The sequence below is a fragment of the Arachis ipaensis genome, chromosome B2 (assembly GCF_059453495.1).
Source record: "Arachis ipaensis isolate K30076 ecotype BB chromosome B2, ASM5945349v1, whole genome shotgun sequence".
In the NCBI taxonomy this organism is placed as follows: domain Eukaryota; kingdom Viridiplantae; phylum Streptophyta; class Magnoliopsida; order Fabales; family Fabaceae; genus Arachis; species Arachis ipaensis.
The window spans coordinates 124,025,907-124,038,545 of NC_142437.1; the positions used below are offsets into that span (position 1 = coordinate 124,025,907).

At 31.0% G+C, this 12,639-nt stretch overlaps 2 protein-coding genes across 5 annotated transcripts; both read right to left on the minus strand.

The window, feature by feature from the left end:
- Positions 1–100: 100 nt before the first annotated feature.
- Positions 101–5,366, minus strand: LOC107626388 (Thioredoxin family protein). The gene is made up of 12 exons (XM_088504310.1): positions 4,815–5,366; positions 4,061–4,125; positions 3,659–3,731; positions 3,411–3,429; positions 3,171–3,290; positions 2,621–2,690; positions 1,963–2,006; positions 1,828–1,869; positions 1,624–1,683; positions 1,192–1,259; positions 598–655; positions 101–463 (listed from the first exon to the last, which is right to left on the minus strand). Exons 1-12 carry the CDS (start codon positions 5,084–5,086, stop codon positions 371–373), a joined length of 984 nt encoding a protein of 327 aa, XP_088360436.1. The 5' UTR covers positions 5,087–5,366; the 3' UTR covers positions 101–370.
- A 1,943-nt stretch (positions 5,367–7,309) lies between these two features.
- LOC107628614 (uncharacterized) lies at positions 7,310–9,969 on the minus strand. 4 transcript variants are annotated; one of them, XM_088505275.1, is made up of 4 exons: positions 9,840–9,969; positions 8,091–9,049; positions 7,590–7,992; positions 7,310–7,506 (listed from the first exon to the last, which is right to left on the minus strand). In XM_088505275.1, the coding sequence occupies exons 2-4, from the start codon at positions 9,006–9,008 to the stop codon at positions 7,433–7,435; spliced, it is 1,395 nt and encodes a 464-aa protein (XP_088361401.1). In that variant the 5' UTR covers positions 9,009–9,049; positions 9,840–9,969; the 3' UTR covers positions 7,310–7,432. The 4 variants fall into 4 exon arrangements, with proteins under 4 accessions (XP_088361401.1, XP_088361400.1, XP_088361399.1 ...); XM_088505274.1 differs by having other exon boundaries at positions 7,590–8,013; XM_088505273.1 differs by lacking the exon at positions 9,840–9,969 and adding an exon at positions 9,347–9,580.
- Between the last annotated feature and the right edge of the window lie 2,670 nt (positions 9,970–12,639).

Below are 12,639 nucleotides of genomic sequence, written 5' to 3' on the forward strand. Positions count from 1 at the left end.
TGCTAAAGTTAAGTCATCGTCCAAGAGCAATGTATTGTATGACTCGAGTGTAGTGTCAAATGAATAAGAAGATTTGTATCGGTACTCGGGGGTAGGGTGATTTACTAAGATACTAACCTTTTTAGAAAAGATTTAGTATTATGTTTATAATAAATGTTAACATTATAAAATTAAACCTGATTGTTCAGCTTAATTTATCAAATCAAAAGTTAATTTTGACTGTTTTTATTACAACATAGCTGAACTTATTTGAATTTGTTCAAGCTTATTAGACAATTGAGATCTTCAACACATAATCCAAACTCAGATATGTACACTTTATAAATGATAAATACTATATAGTCTTAGACCTAATTAGTAGAACAAACACTCATTGAAGAGCATAAGTTGCTTTTATATACTCTATAATCTCTGCACTCTCAAACATTTCTATCCCCGTGTTTGGATCTTCCAAAAATGGTGCCTGTGAAGCATAACCAATAACATTAACACTATCCCACTAACTAAACACTCTTTCATGAAACTATTAATCAATGTGAAGTATAATCAAAATACCAACAGACAAACTCACTAACTATAGCAGAATAAATCAAGTACCTGAAAATGTCCAGTTTTCTCATATAATATCTGTCGTTTCGGGCTACCTCGAGCACAACTACAATGAAATATTAAGGTTAGTAACATGAACAAACAAGATGGTATATACCAGAGAGATTAATTTTGTTAATATTGTAAAACAAATTTATACAGTCATCCAATAAAAATGCAAACGAATTGTGGGTAGTTACATAAACTTGAAATGTTACATATATGTCCTACCTGGATGAAATGAACCTTTCAGTTATATGCTGAATCAGTTTATAGCATGAAACAAATGTTTACCTTACTGATTTAATGCAGAGGATGTGGATATATAATATAACAAATTAACAATTACTTTAACTCTTTAGATATCACTATGAATGTTTGAGACATCAGCTATAGATACCAAATTCCTGATTAAATTTTCACCCAAGAGCCAACCAGTAATTATATCACAAACAATGCTGCATACCAAGATAATATTTAGTTGTATAATAATTAAAAAAAACGTGAAGAAAGACACAATATATTTTATTACAACCCCAGAAAGATGTTCACTATTGAATATTAAATCTGAAAAGTTTGAAGCTCAGATAATAAGGACTTTACTTGATAAGCAAGTGTGGTAGCTCCAATTCTACGATTACTTCGCGTACAAGTTTGCAGAATGGAGACCCCTGAAAGAAACAAGTACTTCAAAATTAAGATTTGGCTAGATTGTCGATGTGTCATGGTTATAAACATATACTCGATTTTAATATATATGTCATGTTTCAAAGTAGTTAAGGTTTTAGAATAATTATCAATTTGTAATGCCAAATAACACTAGTTAGTTTTTCTAATAACATGCTTACATATGCATAAATATTCAGGGGTAATTTTGTACCAAGATCTATTTATTATTTTTCTTGATATTTATGTGTATGTGAGTGTGTTTTATATTGAATTGAAGAATCATTTACTGTCAAAAATAGAGAGCAATTTAGTGATAAAAATATTGAATTTGTTAAGCATGGCATGTAATGTATTTCATCGACAAACCTCATATGCCCATAATACAAGTGGCTTTGGTGGTAACTTTGCTGGAGTATAAGTTGATCCCTGGACATGAAAGAAAAAAAAAAGAAAGAAGAAAAGGGTAGTTGTAATAATCTTTGATGATATAGCATATATGCTAATAACTCCTTCCTTGAATTTCTTGAAAATGGCTACTTTTCACACACAAAGAAAGTGTTGAAACACTACCTTTCCGGCGCGAGCAAGCAAGCCAAGACCAGCAGTGAGTGTCTGCAGAAAAAACAATAGTATTTAGATATTAACATGGATTATAGTTCAACTACTTTGGAGGAGGGGAAATTGAAGGTGAGGTTAGGTTCTAACCGTTAAAATTCCAAGTGACAAAGTAATAGGAACACTTCCATCACCTACAGAACAGATAATGAATGTTTCAACACTCAACAATTATGATGGTTTTGGTGTATAGCTTTCAAAAGCTAGCATTCACCTAAAGACAACCTTAAAGGAAAAATTAGTGTTCCTAAAAAATGGAGTGGATCAATGTTATAGTGTTTAAATTATTAAGCATATACTGATATACATGCAGCTATTCAGAAAGAGAGTTTCTAGGAATGGAAAATAAGGAATTGCCTAACCTTGCCATTTTTCTAAGTGATGAAGAATAAGAAAATGTATATACCTAGCTATGATGCATGGATAACTGAGATTAGTATTCCTCTCTTTTTAGTTAAAAGTTTGTGATTCATGTTGTTTATTTACCAATTTTATATATGATACTAAAGCCATATATTTTGTAACTTCTAAACATTGTTAGTATTGTATCATGCTTGTATCTAGTATAAATATTTGTGTTCCATATATCTATATTTGCCATTCTTTTATGCTTATGGTGGCAATCTTTTCTCATATTGTCATTATCAATATGCCCTAATACTTGTAATGACTAAAATGGGATGAAAAAAAATAGAGAAGCACAGAAGCACACAACATAAAAAAAGGGTTTAAAGATGAATACACGCACCATATTTGTCAACCAAATAACGAATTATGTCATCTGATTCATACATTGAAACACCTGTGTTTGGATCGACCTAAAAGCAAGAAACATGAGAAGAATTGTTTATTTCTCTCAGAGACAAAGTAATCATCATGAGGTATTATAAGGTAAGTGATAATAGATACATAACAAACATAACTAGTAAAAATTATTCCAAACTTTTTAACAGCATGAAGAAGGAGAGAAATTTAAAAAACTATTTACATGGGTCTGTATGAAGAGAACAAAAACAGCAATTGACTTAACAAACTCTTGTCATGGGCATGGAGAATGTGATACTTGCACCTCTTTTTAGCTTAAGTATTTCTTAAATTTATAATTAAGGTGCCTATAAGATTCATAAAAAGCTACAATATTGATTTTGCATTGATGTTCAATAAAAGTAGACTTGGTTAATGGACTTTCTGATTCTCCTCCTCCATTCCAAAAGATCTGAGAAATCATAATAAGAAACTACTGATTTTTGTTTTGTTGTTTGTTTCACTTAAAGGAGTAAGGAGTTGGTCTTAGTTACCATGTAGGGAAACTGCTGTTTACCGCCCATCTGAGCAACCTTGGGACGAAAGTTCGGGCCATTTCTCGGACAAGGATAAAAAAGAATATCAAGATCCAAAATGGCAACAATTTCTCTAACCTGCAGATAAGTCTACCACATCAGTACACACAAAAATTGCATCTTTTGACCAAATTTATAGTATAAATAAATCCTTCGGGGGAAGGAAAACAGATCTTCCAAACTAAAAAAAATCCATACCTTTCGACAAAATGGACAGCTGGATCCAATCCACAAGAGTGAATAATTACAGTTAAAAAAAAAAAAGAAAAGAAAAGATGACATTAGTTTTTTCGTTAGAGTGGAAAGTAGAAGCCAAAAAAAGGTGCAATGAGCAAAGCAGCAAGGAAGTAAAAGAAAGGAAGATTGGAGTATCCAATCCAATAAGTAATACAAAATAACTAAATCCACAGCATGGAGAAACTGTTGACAGAGAAAATATATAGTACCCTTCGAATTCGTATATCTCAATAGGCTTCTCTGGGCGAGGACCTAACTTCCCTGTTTCTTTTACCTTGTAGCCTGAAACCAAACTACCAAAATTTATCAGTAAATGAAGGACAAAGATTTTATTTATTAAAAAAGAATTTGTTGAATATCACTATGCTGTGATATCGGATGAGTACTTATGGAAAATATTCCGAACTATATATACAAGTGAAAACAAAGTAATGAGCTGATATAAGATCTTTACAATGCAGATACCCTAAGGAAGATTAGAAATCCAAAACCACCAGAAATTTGGCATACACTTGCCAATCAGCCAGAAAAATAACTCTATTTAACAATTGATCTGAGTAAACAAGGATGCTGCAATGAGCATCAAACATATAAGAAAATGAAGGAGATACCTGAAACTTCCAAAGCATACTGATTTGGTGGAATTTCATCCTTTGAAACAAATGAGAAAGAATACCTGCAATGATGGCACGACAAAATCTAAAAAGAAAAGAAGAAAAGGAATTGCTGCCAATATTTTGATATGTGCAAAAATAACACAGTCCATTTAGAAATCCCTCAATAAAATCAGGTCAAAATGTATAAGCACAAAAGTTATGGTTGAGGTTGTAAGACACTGCTTTGTATTTAGACCACAAACTATATTCAATTGACACAAAATGTGAAATTATGAATCACTCCATTGTTCAGCAGAATCCTTTTGCATTCAATAAGGAAAATTATAATTAAAAATAAGCTTTTTCTTATTTATGATTTTCTACTTGATTTAAATAAACTTAAACTTCACAAATTGGTAGCTCTGCATAGACAGAAAATTTGGCCACTTTCAAAATATTCAAATCATAGATAAAGTCACTCAGGATGATAGATATTTTTATTCAAAACTTTCAGAAATATCTTCACAAATTAACAAGGACAAATAATATATACAGATTCATATTATATTACAGTACAGTGAAGAATGAAAAGCATAACTATCTGAAGTGCCCAAATTGCTAAAACTAACCAATGCTATATAATTCCACACATGTCATAAAAAAAATATTAGCATGCTTTCTCATACTATTTCCATTTCTCAGTTGAAAATTTGAAACTTGAATTTACATTGTAAAGAAAGAAACAAAATTGAGAGAGAAATTCGCTTACCCAGCAACAAAAACACCAGTAGCAAAGCGAAGGAGCAATGGAAGAACAGCTCCAAAGACCTCAGCGGTCTTGTCAGGTCTCACAGCAAAGCGTTTTGGTTCAGGAGGCTTGAAATTCGGTGGAGCTGCAAATGTTACTGAAGAAGAAGTTGTTTCTGAAGAAGAAGTTGTTTCTGACATGGCTCTAATGGAAACACATGTTGTTGTTCTTCTTCTTGGGACCTTGTTAGGCAGTGAGAGTGAGAAGTGGGAGAGACTGAAAGATGCAGCCATGGGTTGAAGAAGGAAGGAAGTAAAAGTGTGAATTTTGTTTATGCCTTGTAGGTGTTTGATGAATGGTTAGTGTTAGTTTTGATGGAGATTATTGGGGAATCATGAACGTAATGTGTTTGGCCAATCAGCAATGAAATAGATACATAGATACTGTACTATCCAAGATCATGGGGACTTTGGCAGATTCACAATCTAATCTAATAAAATATCTATTTTGGATGGATCTAACTTCTAACTCTATGCATGTATTCTATGCACATTAGTAACATACTTTCCACCAACTTCTTTCTTCGTTTTTGCCTTGACTTTAACTTCCATGACATGAATGCATGATTATCCCCTACTAAATTGTTCTCCATATTTGGGCGTAATTCTGGTTTGATCCTTAAGATTTAAAGTGTTCTATTTGAATCTAAAAATATTTCATTTAGCATCAATTTAGTCCCACAGTGACGTTAAAGTTAAATAATTAACGGAATGTCCTACATAACAACAGTACAAAAACAAAATCAATAATCTGGAGAACAAGTACAAGCTCAAGAGGCACAAAATCAACCGTCCTACATATCAACTGTTGATTTTGTGCCTCTTGAGCTTGTACTTGTTCTCCAGATTATTGATTTTGTTTTTGTACTGTTGTTATGTAGGACATTTCGTTAATTATTTAAGTTTGACCTCACTGTGGGACTAAATTGATGCTAAATAAAAAATTTTTGAATTCAAATAGGACACTTTAAACCTTAAAGACGCCCAACATAAGAAATCAATTTAATACTTTACCCTTTTTTTCACCCTATTGACTTATCCTAAATTGATAGGCTAAAAATGAAGTATTCCGAACTCCATTTAAGAATTTGTACTTAATTAATAAGTTGCTTTCAAATTTCAATATTTAATTGAATAGGATTAGTTTTTACTTTTTAATTGGCTAATATGAATTTATATCTAAATATATATTATATATTATTTAATTTATTTTTAATATATATTTTATTTAACTAATTATTTTTTTTATATACTTAATATGAATATTAACATTTTACTTTTGGACATGGTAAAAATTTTGCACATTAATTTAATTGAATTTATATGTTTAAAAGACTATTAAATTTAAAAGTTAGTTATTTTTAGTAATACGACAATATATAATTTAACAGTTTTTGGTCTGTAAATAATTGTTTTCTTATAACATTCAGGCCAAACTTAGATGGGCTACAGTCCAAAAAGAGGACTTCGAACCCTTGGGCTGGATAGTTCTATTAGATATACAAAATAGGACCAATAAGGCCCAAGTGAAAAAAACCAACGACGAAGAAATAATGACCCAAATATAAAACTATGAAAAAAAAAATATATATATATATATATATAAAACTATGAAAGGATAATCAACAATAATTAAATACTCAACTCTCCCCGCTGCAAATTTGCAATACCCAAAAAGAGAACACTCTTAACTCTTAAATTTTAATTATAGTAGCAGATATGGTCTTAATACGAAGAATTCTCTAATTTTTAGATTTTATTTAAAAAGATAAAATATAATCTTTTATTTTTAAATAATTTTTTTATATATTTTTTTTCTACCTATAAAATAAATGATAAAAAAATTACATTTGATATTCTCAAATGAAATCCAAAATTTAAAAAATTCAAATCCTTTACTTCGTTAAGTCTTAATTTGAACTTTGACAATAATCAAATAGTAAAATAAAAAAAATGCTACTTAGACAATAAAATTCAGTCTTTATTCAGCTTTTAATTTAATATTTTATTATTTTAATTTTTTAATTAATCATATTTTCTATTTTTAAGGTACCACTTTTATTTTGAATATTTATCACCGTAAAATTTGTAACCACTTGCAATACATTCATTTTTTACAAATTAAACCATAAAACTCGTAATAACTTTTCGTGTACTAATTTTTTAAAAATTAATAAAGTTTTTAAAATCAATTAAACTCACTTCAATTATGTTTTTTATTCAAAACATTCAAAACCATGTCAAAAACACGTCTAAGATTAAATAAACATAAACACATTTAAAATTATGTATTAACACATCTAAATTAGTGTCATTGTAGTTCTAAATTATATATTAAACACAGAAAAAATTAAACTCAAAACACATCCAAAATTATAAGAATGCATTCTAAATATTTTATCAACACATCCAAAACTCATGTAAAAAAAACTTATATACATACATAAGAACATAATGAACAACATAAACACATCCAAAATTAAGTATTGACACATCCAAATTAAGTTAACATTACAACTCCTAAATCAAACATATGAGTGCTAACAAAATAGAACTTCCCTTTGTTTTGATTTTTTCAGTTTATACCGCATTCTCTTGTGTTTTGATTTTCAATTTTTTAAATTGCTTTGTTATAGCATCTACATCAGAAATATCTGCAATGCAAAAAATTTTTGGTGAGAATATATTTTTTATATGTATATAATGTTGACACAAATCAATAATTCAATTGAAATACCTAATGATTTGTCCATTGCATTTTCTGATATTTGTTCTTCCCAACTTCGCACTCTTGAGATGAACTTAATAAACTTGTCATAATCAGAATTATATTCAGAACTGTCAGAACTGGATGCGTAATCAAGCCTGCGCGCATCTTGCGGAGAAAATGTCATTTTTACTCCATTTAGATTAGTTGTGGCAGAAGTACTTGCTGTTTCAATTTGCGTTCTGTATAAAGACAAATTATTATGATGTACCCCAATGATATTCCTGCCATTAGTATTTGAACTCTCTTCATTCCCAGTTGTCTGATCTCTTTTGTTTTTGTTATCTTCAAAACTGCAATTGACAATGGGCTTTGTCTCATGCGAAGTGCTTTTTGGAGAAAATATACTTGACATTTTGATATCTTCAGTTGACTGTTCATGATCATATGATATCTGATTAATGAAACAATTTTGATCATAATCAAATGCATTAATGTTAGAATTTTGATTATAAGTGTAGGAGTACTAACCTTATTTGTTGCATTTCTTCTGCTATATCTCATCCTCTTAACGGATGTATTCTGAACTTGTGTGTCTACGGGTAATAATATGCAAAAATCTCCTTGCCGTGTGAAAGTGTCATGACTATGGACAATGTTCATCATGTCACTTCTTTGGTTGATACATGCATTTGAATTTTGTCCACTTGTAGAGCTTTCTTCTTTGGATTTCTTATTACTTCTTGATCCTGTGTTAGGTCCACATATTAATGCTTCACTGAATTCTACTGTGGCCTCTGTTGGATAAGATATGTTGGGCGTTTTCTTCTTCCGGCCCCTCTTCTTGGTCGTCTTTTCTATTGGTTGGGCCACAGTAGGATTGCTTTGCGATGGATCTTGAGCTTCTTTGTCACAACTTGCTGCTGTCCCTTCTGCTGTTGGAATACATTCTTCGTGTGATAATGTTTTTTTCCTTATATACTTCCTCTTGACAGGTTGACTCTCTTCTGATTTTCTCCTTCCTCTCGATGACTTTGATGCCTCTTTCAGAAGACTTACATTTATGTTGTCTCCAACTTCACTGTCTTTGTCTGCTGTTGCATTTTCAGTGCCAGCAAATCTGTCAAATGAAGTCCTTTTACAAGACTTTTTTGTGGATTCTGGTGTGAAGTCTTTAATTGTTTCTTCTGCTGGAGTAGTAGGGGTCTTGTTTATTCCTTTTCTTCTCACATATTTTCTCTTGCCAGTTGAGTTTTCTTTGAACTGAACATTCTTTTCTTCAGCTGACTTTGGAGTTCGTTTTGGTGTGCCTTCTACAATGATCTTGGGACGGTGCTTTCTTCTCTTTTGTTTTGATTGTGGTGTGCTTTCTACCTGGATGGCATCCATCTTTATTGGTGTGCAAGCAACATCAAATTCTCCCACAGGATTATTTTTTTCCATATTCATTGACAATAATGCAATTTGTGAGCAACCAACCAACGATGTGTCTGTAATGACAAAAGATGATTTTTTTAAAAAAAATGTATAAGATATCTAGTAATGCAAATAAAGTTGTACTCATATGTATGCATCTGTACTCATGCAAATAAAAATTAACTTCGTACATAAATAGAAAAAGAACTAAAGAAGTATTCACCATAGAATTTACAGAATAAACACTAATAAACTACTAAATAATCTATCTAGTTGTCATTATCATTATTAGTTGTTAAATAGAAAAAGAACTAAAGAAGTATTCACTACTGCTCTGTTGTAGTTGATCTGTGAATCCAATGAAAAAAAACCTGGATTCATCGATCCATTATCTGATTGGGTTGCATTCAAATTAGCTGATGCTGCATTCTCTTGCATGGTGGTTATAAGTTGAGAAAAACTCATGATCAAGTGCAGGAAGATCACCAGATACTGTCTTTACACAAGCTTCACTATTTTCACCAACAATGTTTTTGATTCCACCTTCAGTTACTAACCCAATACAGGACCTTTTGTTTTTTTTCCATAAAAGTTGTGAATTTGGAACATGCAATTGCTCCATCACCATGAGTGGGTATCTGGGGGTGTTCCTGTTCTGGTGCGTAGATCGGCACTGTTTTTTGAGAGGTGGGTTTCATGGGAGTAGTGGGAACCCAACGAAAAAAGTTTAAAAAAAAATTGCAAGTGAGTCTGTCTCAAATCCTAAACAAAGCTCAGTTCTCCTGTTACCTCATTTTTTTCGATGAACAAAAATAAAAGATTAAACCAAATGAAAACAAATGAGAGATATACAGTTGTAGTTACCTTTTTCTAAGCAACTGGGGGTATTTTGTAAATGGGGAAGAAAAGTGTGTTCCTTAGTGAAAATGAAAACGAAAGTGACTGATTATTGCTTCCTTTGGAACTTTCGCTTCTTCGTCTACTTGAATTGGATTTCTTCTGTTTTACTAACCAGTTAACCAAAAGCTAACCAGAGAGAGGAGCTCTCTTCAACCCACACGTTTACTAAAAGTTACAAATTCTAGCTTTTTCGTTCACCTTTTCTTTTTTTACGAAAGATATGGAGACTCGAACTCGCAACCTCTTTATTGAGTATGGGAAGATTATGCCATTTGAGCTATTGCTTCTTAGCTCCGTTCACCTTTTCACGTTAGATTGAACATTATATTCTATGTACCAATTATGTCCTTCGTTATTCATATGTTTATTTTTTTTTATAATACTTTTTTCTAATACTCTCTTATGTATATTATTTTTTTTTATAAAATTTTTATTTTTTTTATATGAGTTCTTTTACTGTTATTGTTTTTCTTTTTTGTATGAAATATTTTTTTATTTTGTATTATGATTCTATTAATTCTATTAGAGTAATAAAGAATATTGAGAGTACTAAAAAAATATTAAAATTTATTTAAATATTTAAAATAAAATTATAAGATAACATAAAATAATTATTCATATTCATGTCCTTTTCTGTAATTTTTTATCTAAAAGTGATTTTGAATAATATAATCTAAACAATATTTAGTTTACTATAATCCATTTTGAATAAAAATTACCAAACATAAACCACGTTAATACTAACTCACTTTTGATTAAAATCAATTCTACAAAATTAATTTTATACAAACTTCCGTTTGCAAAACGTAATCCAAACACACACTTAAACACAGACACTTCCAATATTATATATAAATTTTAAAAAATAGAACTTTTTATTAAGCGAAAAAAAAGGATAACATATCTTCATGAATGAACTCAACCAAATTTTTTTAGAATTTTACAAGCAAAAATACCAGAGACAGAAGGAGTGCGACGTGGGGGAGGAAACAGGGTAGACGCGGGAGAAAGGGGCGGTTGTGCGTGGCGCAAGGGAGGAGACCAGGGACGGAGAGGAGCTCATGGATGGAGGAGGCGCGGGGGTGTGCGCAGGGGAAGTGCGCGTTGCAGGGAGGAGCGCGTCGCCGAATGAGGAGATCGTCGTAGAGGAGTGCGCAATGCGGGGAGAAGACGAAAGCGGCTACAGATGAGGAGGGGGAGGTGCTGCAGCTCTGGATCTTTACGGAGCGAAGATTTTACTAGTGATTTAAGATGGTTTAAGATTTATTTTATAATTTTAAATTCAAAATTTTGAATTCTAATTAATTTGATTTTTGGATGTGTATTTAAATTATATTATATTAATAATTAAATATATTAAATCTGAAATAGAAATTTAAAATTAAAATTAAAATTTTAAATTTTAGTTTTATTTATTTTGTATTTTGAATGTGTATTTAATTTAAAAAAAATACTAAATCTATTTATAATTTTTAGATGTGTTTGTTTTATTTTTTTTTTTAATTATTGTAATAAAAAACTGAATATTGTACAACTTTTAAAGAATACTTAGTTAAATTGAATCAAATAGTAGATAGAATCAATACACAGTGTGCGTAAATTTATCCATCTCAAATAATAATAATAATAGTAGAATAGATATTTTTGCCACGTCTCCAAAAAATATGGAAATAAAATTTGACTGAAAAATAAAAAATAAAAATAAAAAAGATTATTAGAGTCTAATTTTTTTTCTATTTACTAGATGTAAGTGATTCTTTTTTTTTTTTTACTTCAATTTGTCAAAAAATTGATTCTGTGTTTAGACAATTTTTGTAGAAGGGAAAAGTGAGAGAGCATTGCTTAAGTTTGGTCAAGTGGAACAAAATTGCCATTCCAAAAAAATATGGAGGTTTGGAAATTAGAAATACTTAATGTGTGAATTTTGTTTTATTAGAAAAGCTTGTTTAGCAATTACTTACTGCAAAATAAATATAAGCTTTGGGTAAGGATTATATTGGCAAAATATTTATCTAGAGATTCTTGCTTTTCACCCAATTTTTCTAATAATGTTTCAAGTACTTGGCAAGCAATTTATAAGACAATAGAAAAGTTTTGTGATCGTTTTGAATGGTGTATAGGCAAGATGTCTCAATCCTTTGGGTATCATGCTTGGCGACCATCTGAAACGCTAGCTCCTTTGGTTCCTTTTGTACACATTTCTGATTCTCTCTTGAAGTTAGAAGATGTCTAGCACTATGGACATTGGCGGTGGGATATTCTTTGCACAATGACTCCGGAAGAAATCAAACTTGATTTGATGCTCTTTGATCCTATCAAGCAGGTAGGAGATAAAACAGGTTGGTTCTGAACAAACTCAAATATTCTCACCTACTTTACTAAAAGCGGGTATGAGCGGCTATTGAAGACGAAATTTGGTTGGAATGATAATGAAAGTTGGCTTTGGTTTTGGCGCTTGAGAATACCGGAGAAAATAAGATGTCTGCTCTGACTTTGCCGGTTTTAAAGAGGTCTTGCTACTTCTTATTTTTGTTAGAGATGTTATCTTACTCTATAGGATATTAACCATTGCTTTAGGACTTGCCAAAAAGCTCGTCAGATTTGGATTAGCTTAAACTTGGGAATGACCGATGTGAATTCTGGTTTGGATTTTGTGTCTTGGATTCGTTCTAATCTCAACAAAAATGCGCTCCTCTTTGCAACGGCCTTTTGATGGATTTGGAGGGATAGGAACAATGACATTTTCCATCAAGATGATCCATGG

Coding starts and splice junctions, on each gene's coding strand:
- LOC107626388 (XM_088504310.1), bottom strand. CDS start 5,086: ATGGCTGCATCTTTCAGTCTCTCCCACTTCTCACTCTCACTGCCTAAC. Junction 3,732..4,060: donor GTATGCTTTGGAAGTTTCAG/GTATCTCCTTCA, acceptor GTTTGGTTTCAG/GCTACAAGGTAAAAGAAACA. Junction 464..597: donor AGAAAACTGGACATTTTCAG/GTACTTGATTTA, acceptor TATGCTTCACAG/GCACCATTTTTGGAAGATCC.
- LOC107628614 (XM_088505272.1), bottom strand. CDS start 9,440: ATGAGTTTTTCTCAACTTATAACCACCATGCAAGAGAATGCAGCATCA. Junction 8,014..8,090: donor GAAGAAATGCAACAAATAAG/GTTAGTACTCCT, acceptor TTCATTAATCAG/ATATCATATGATCATGAACA. Junction 7,507..7,589: donor TGCAATGGACAAATCATTAG/GTATTTCAATTG, acceptor TTTGCATTGCAG/ATATTTCTGATGTAGATGCT.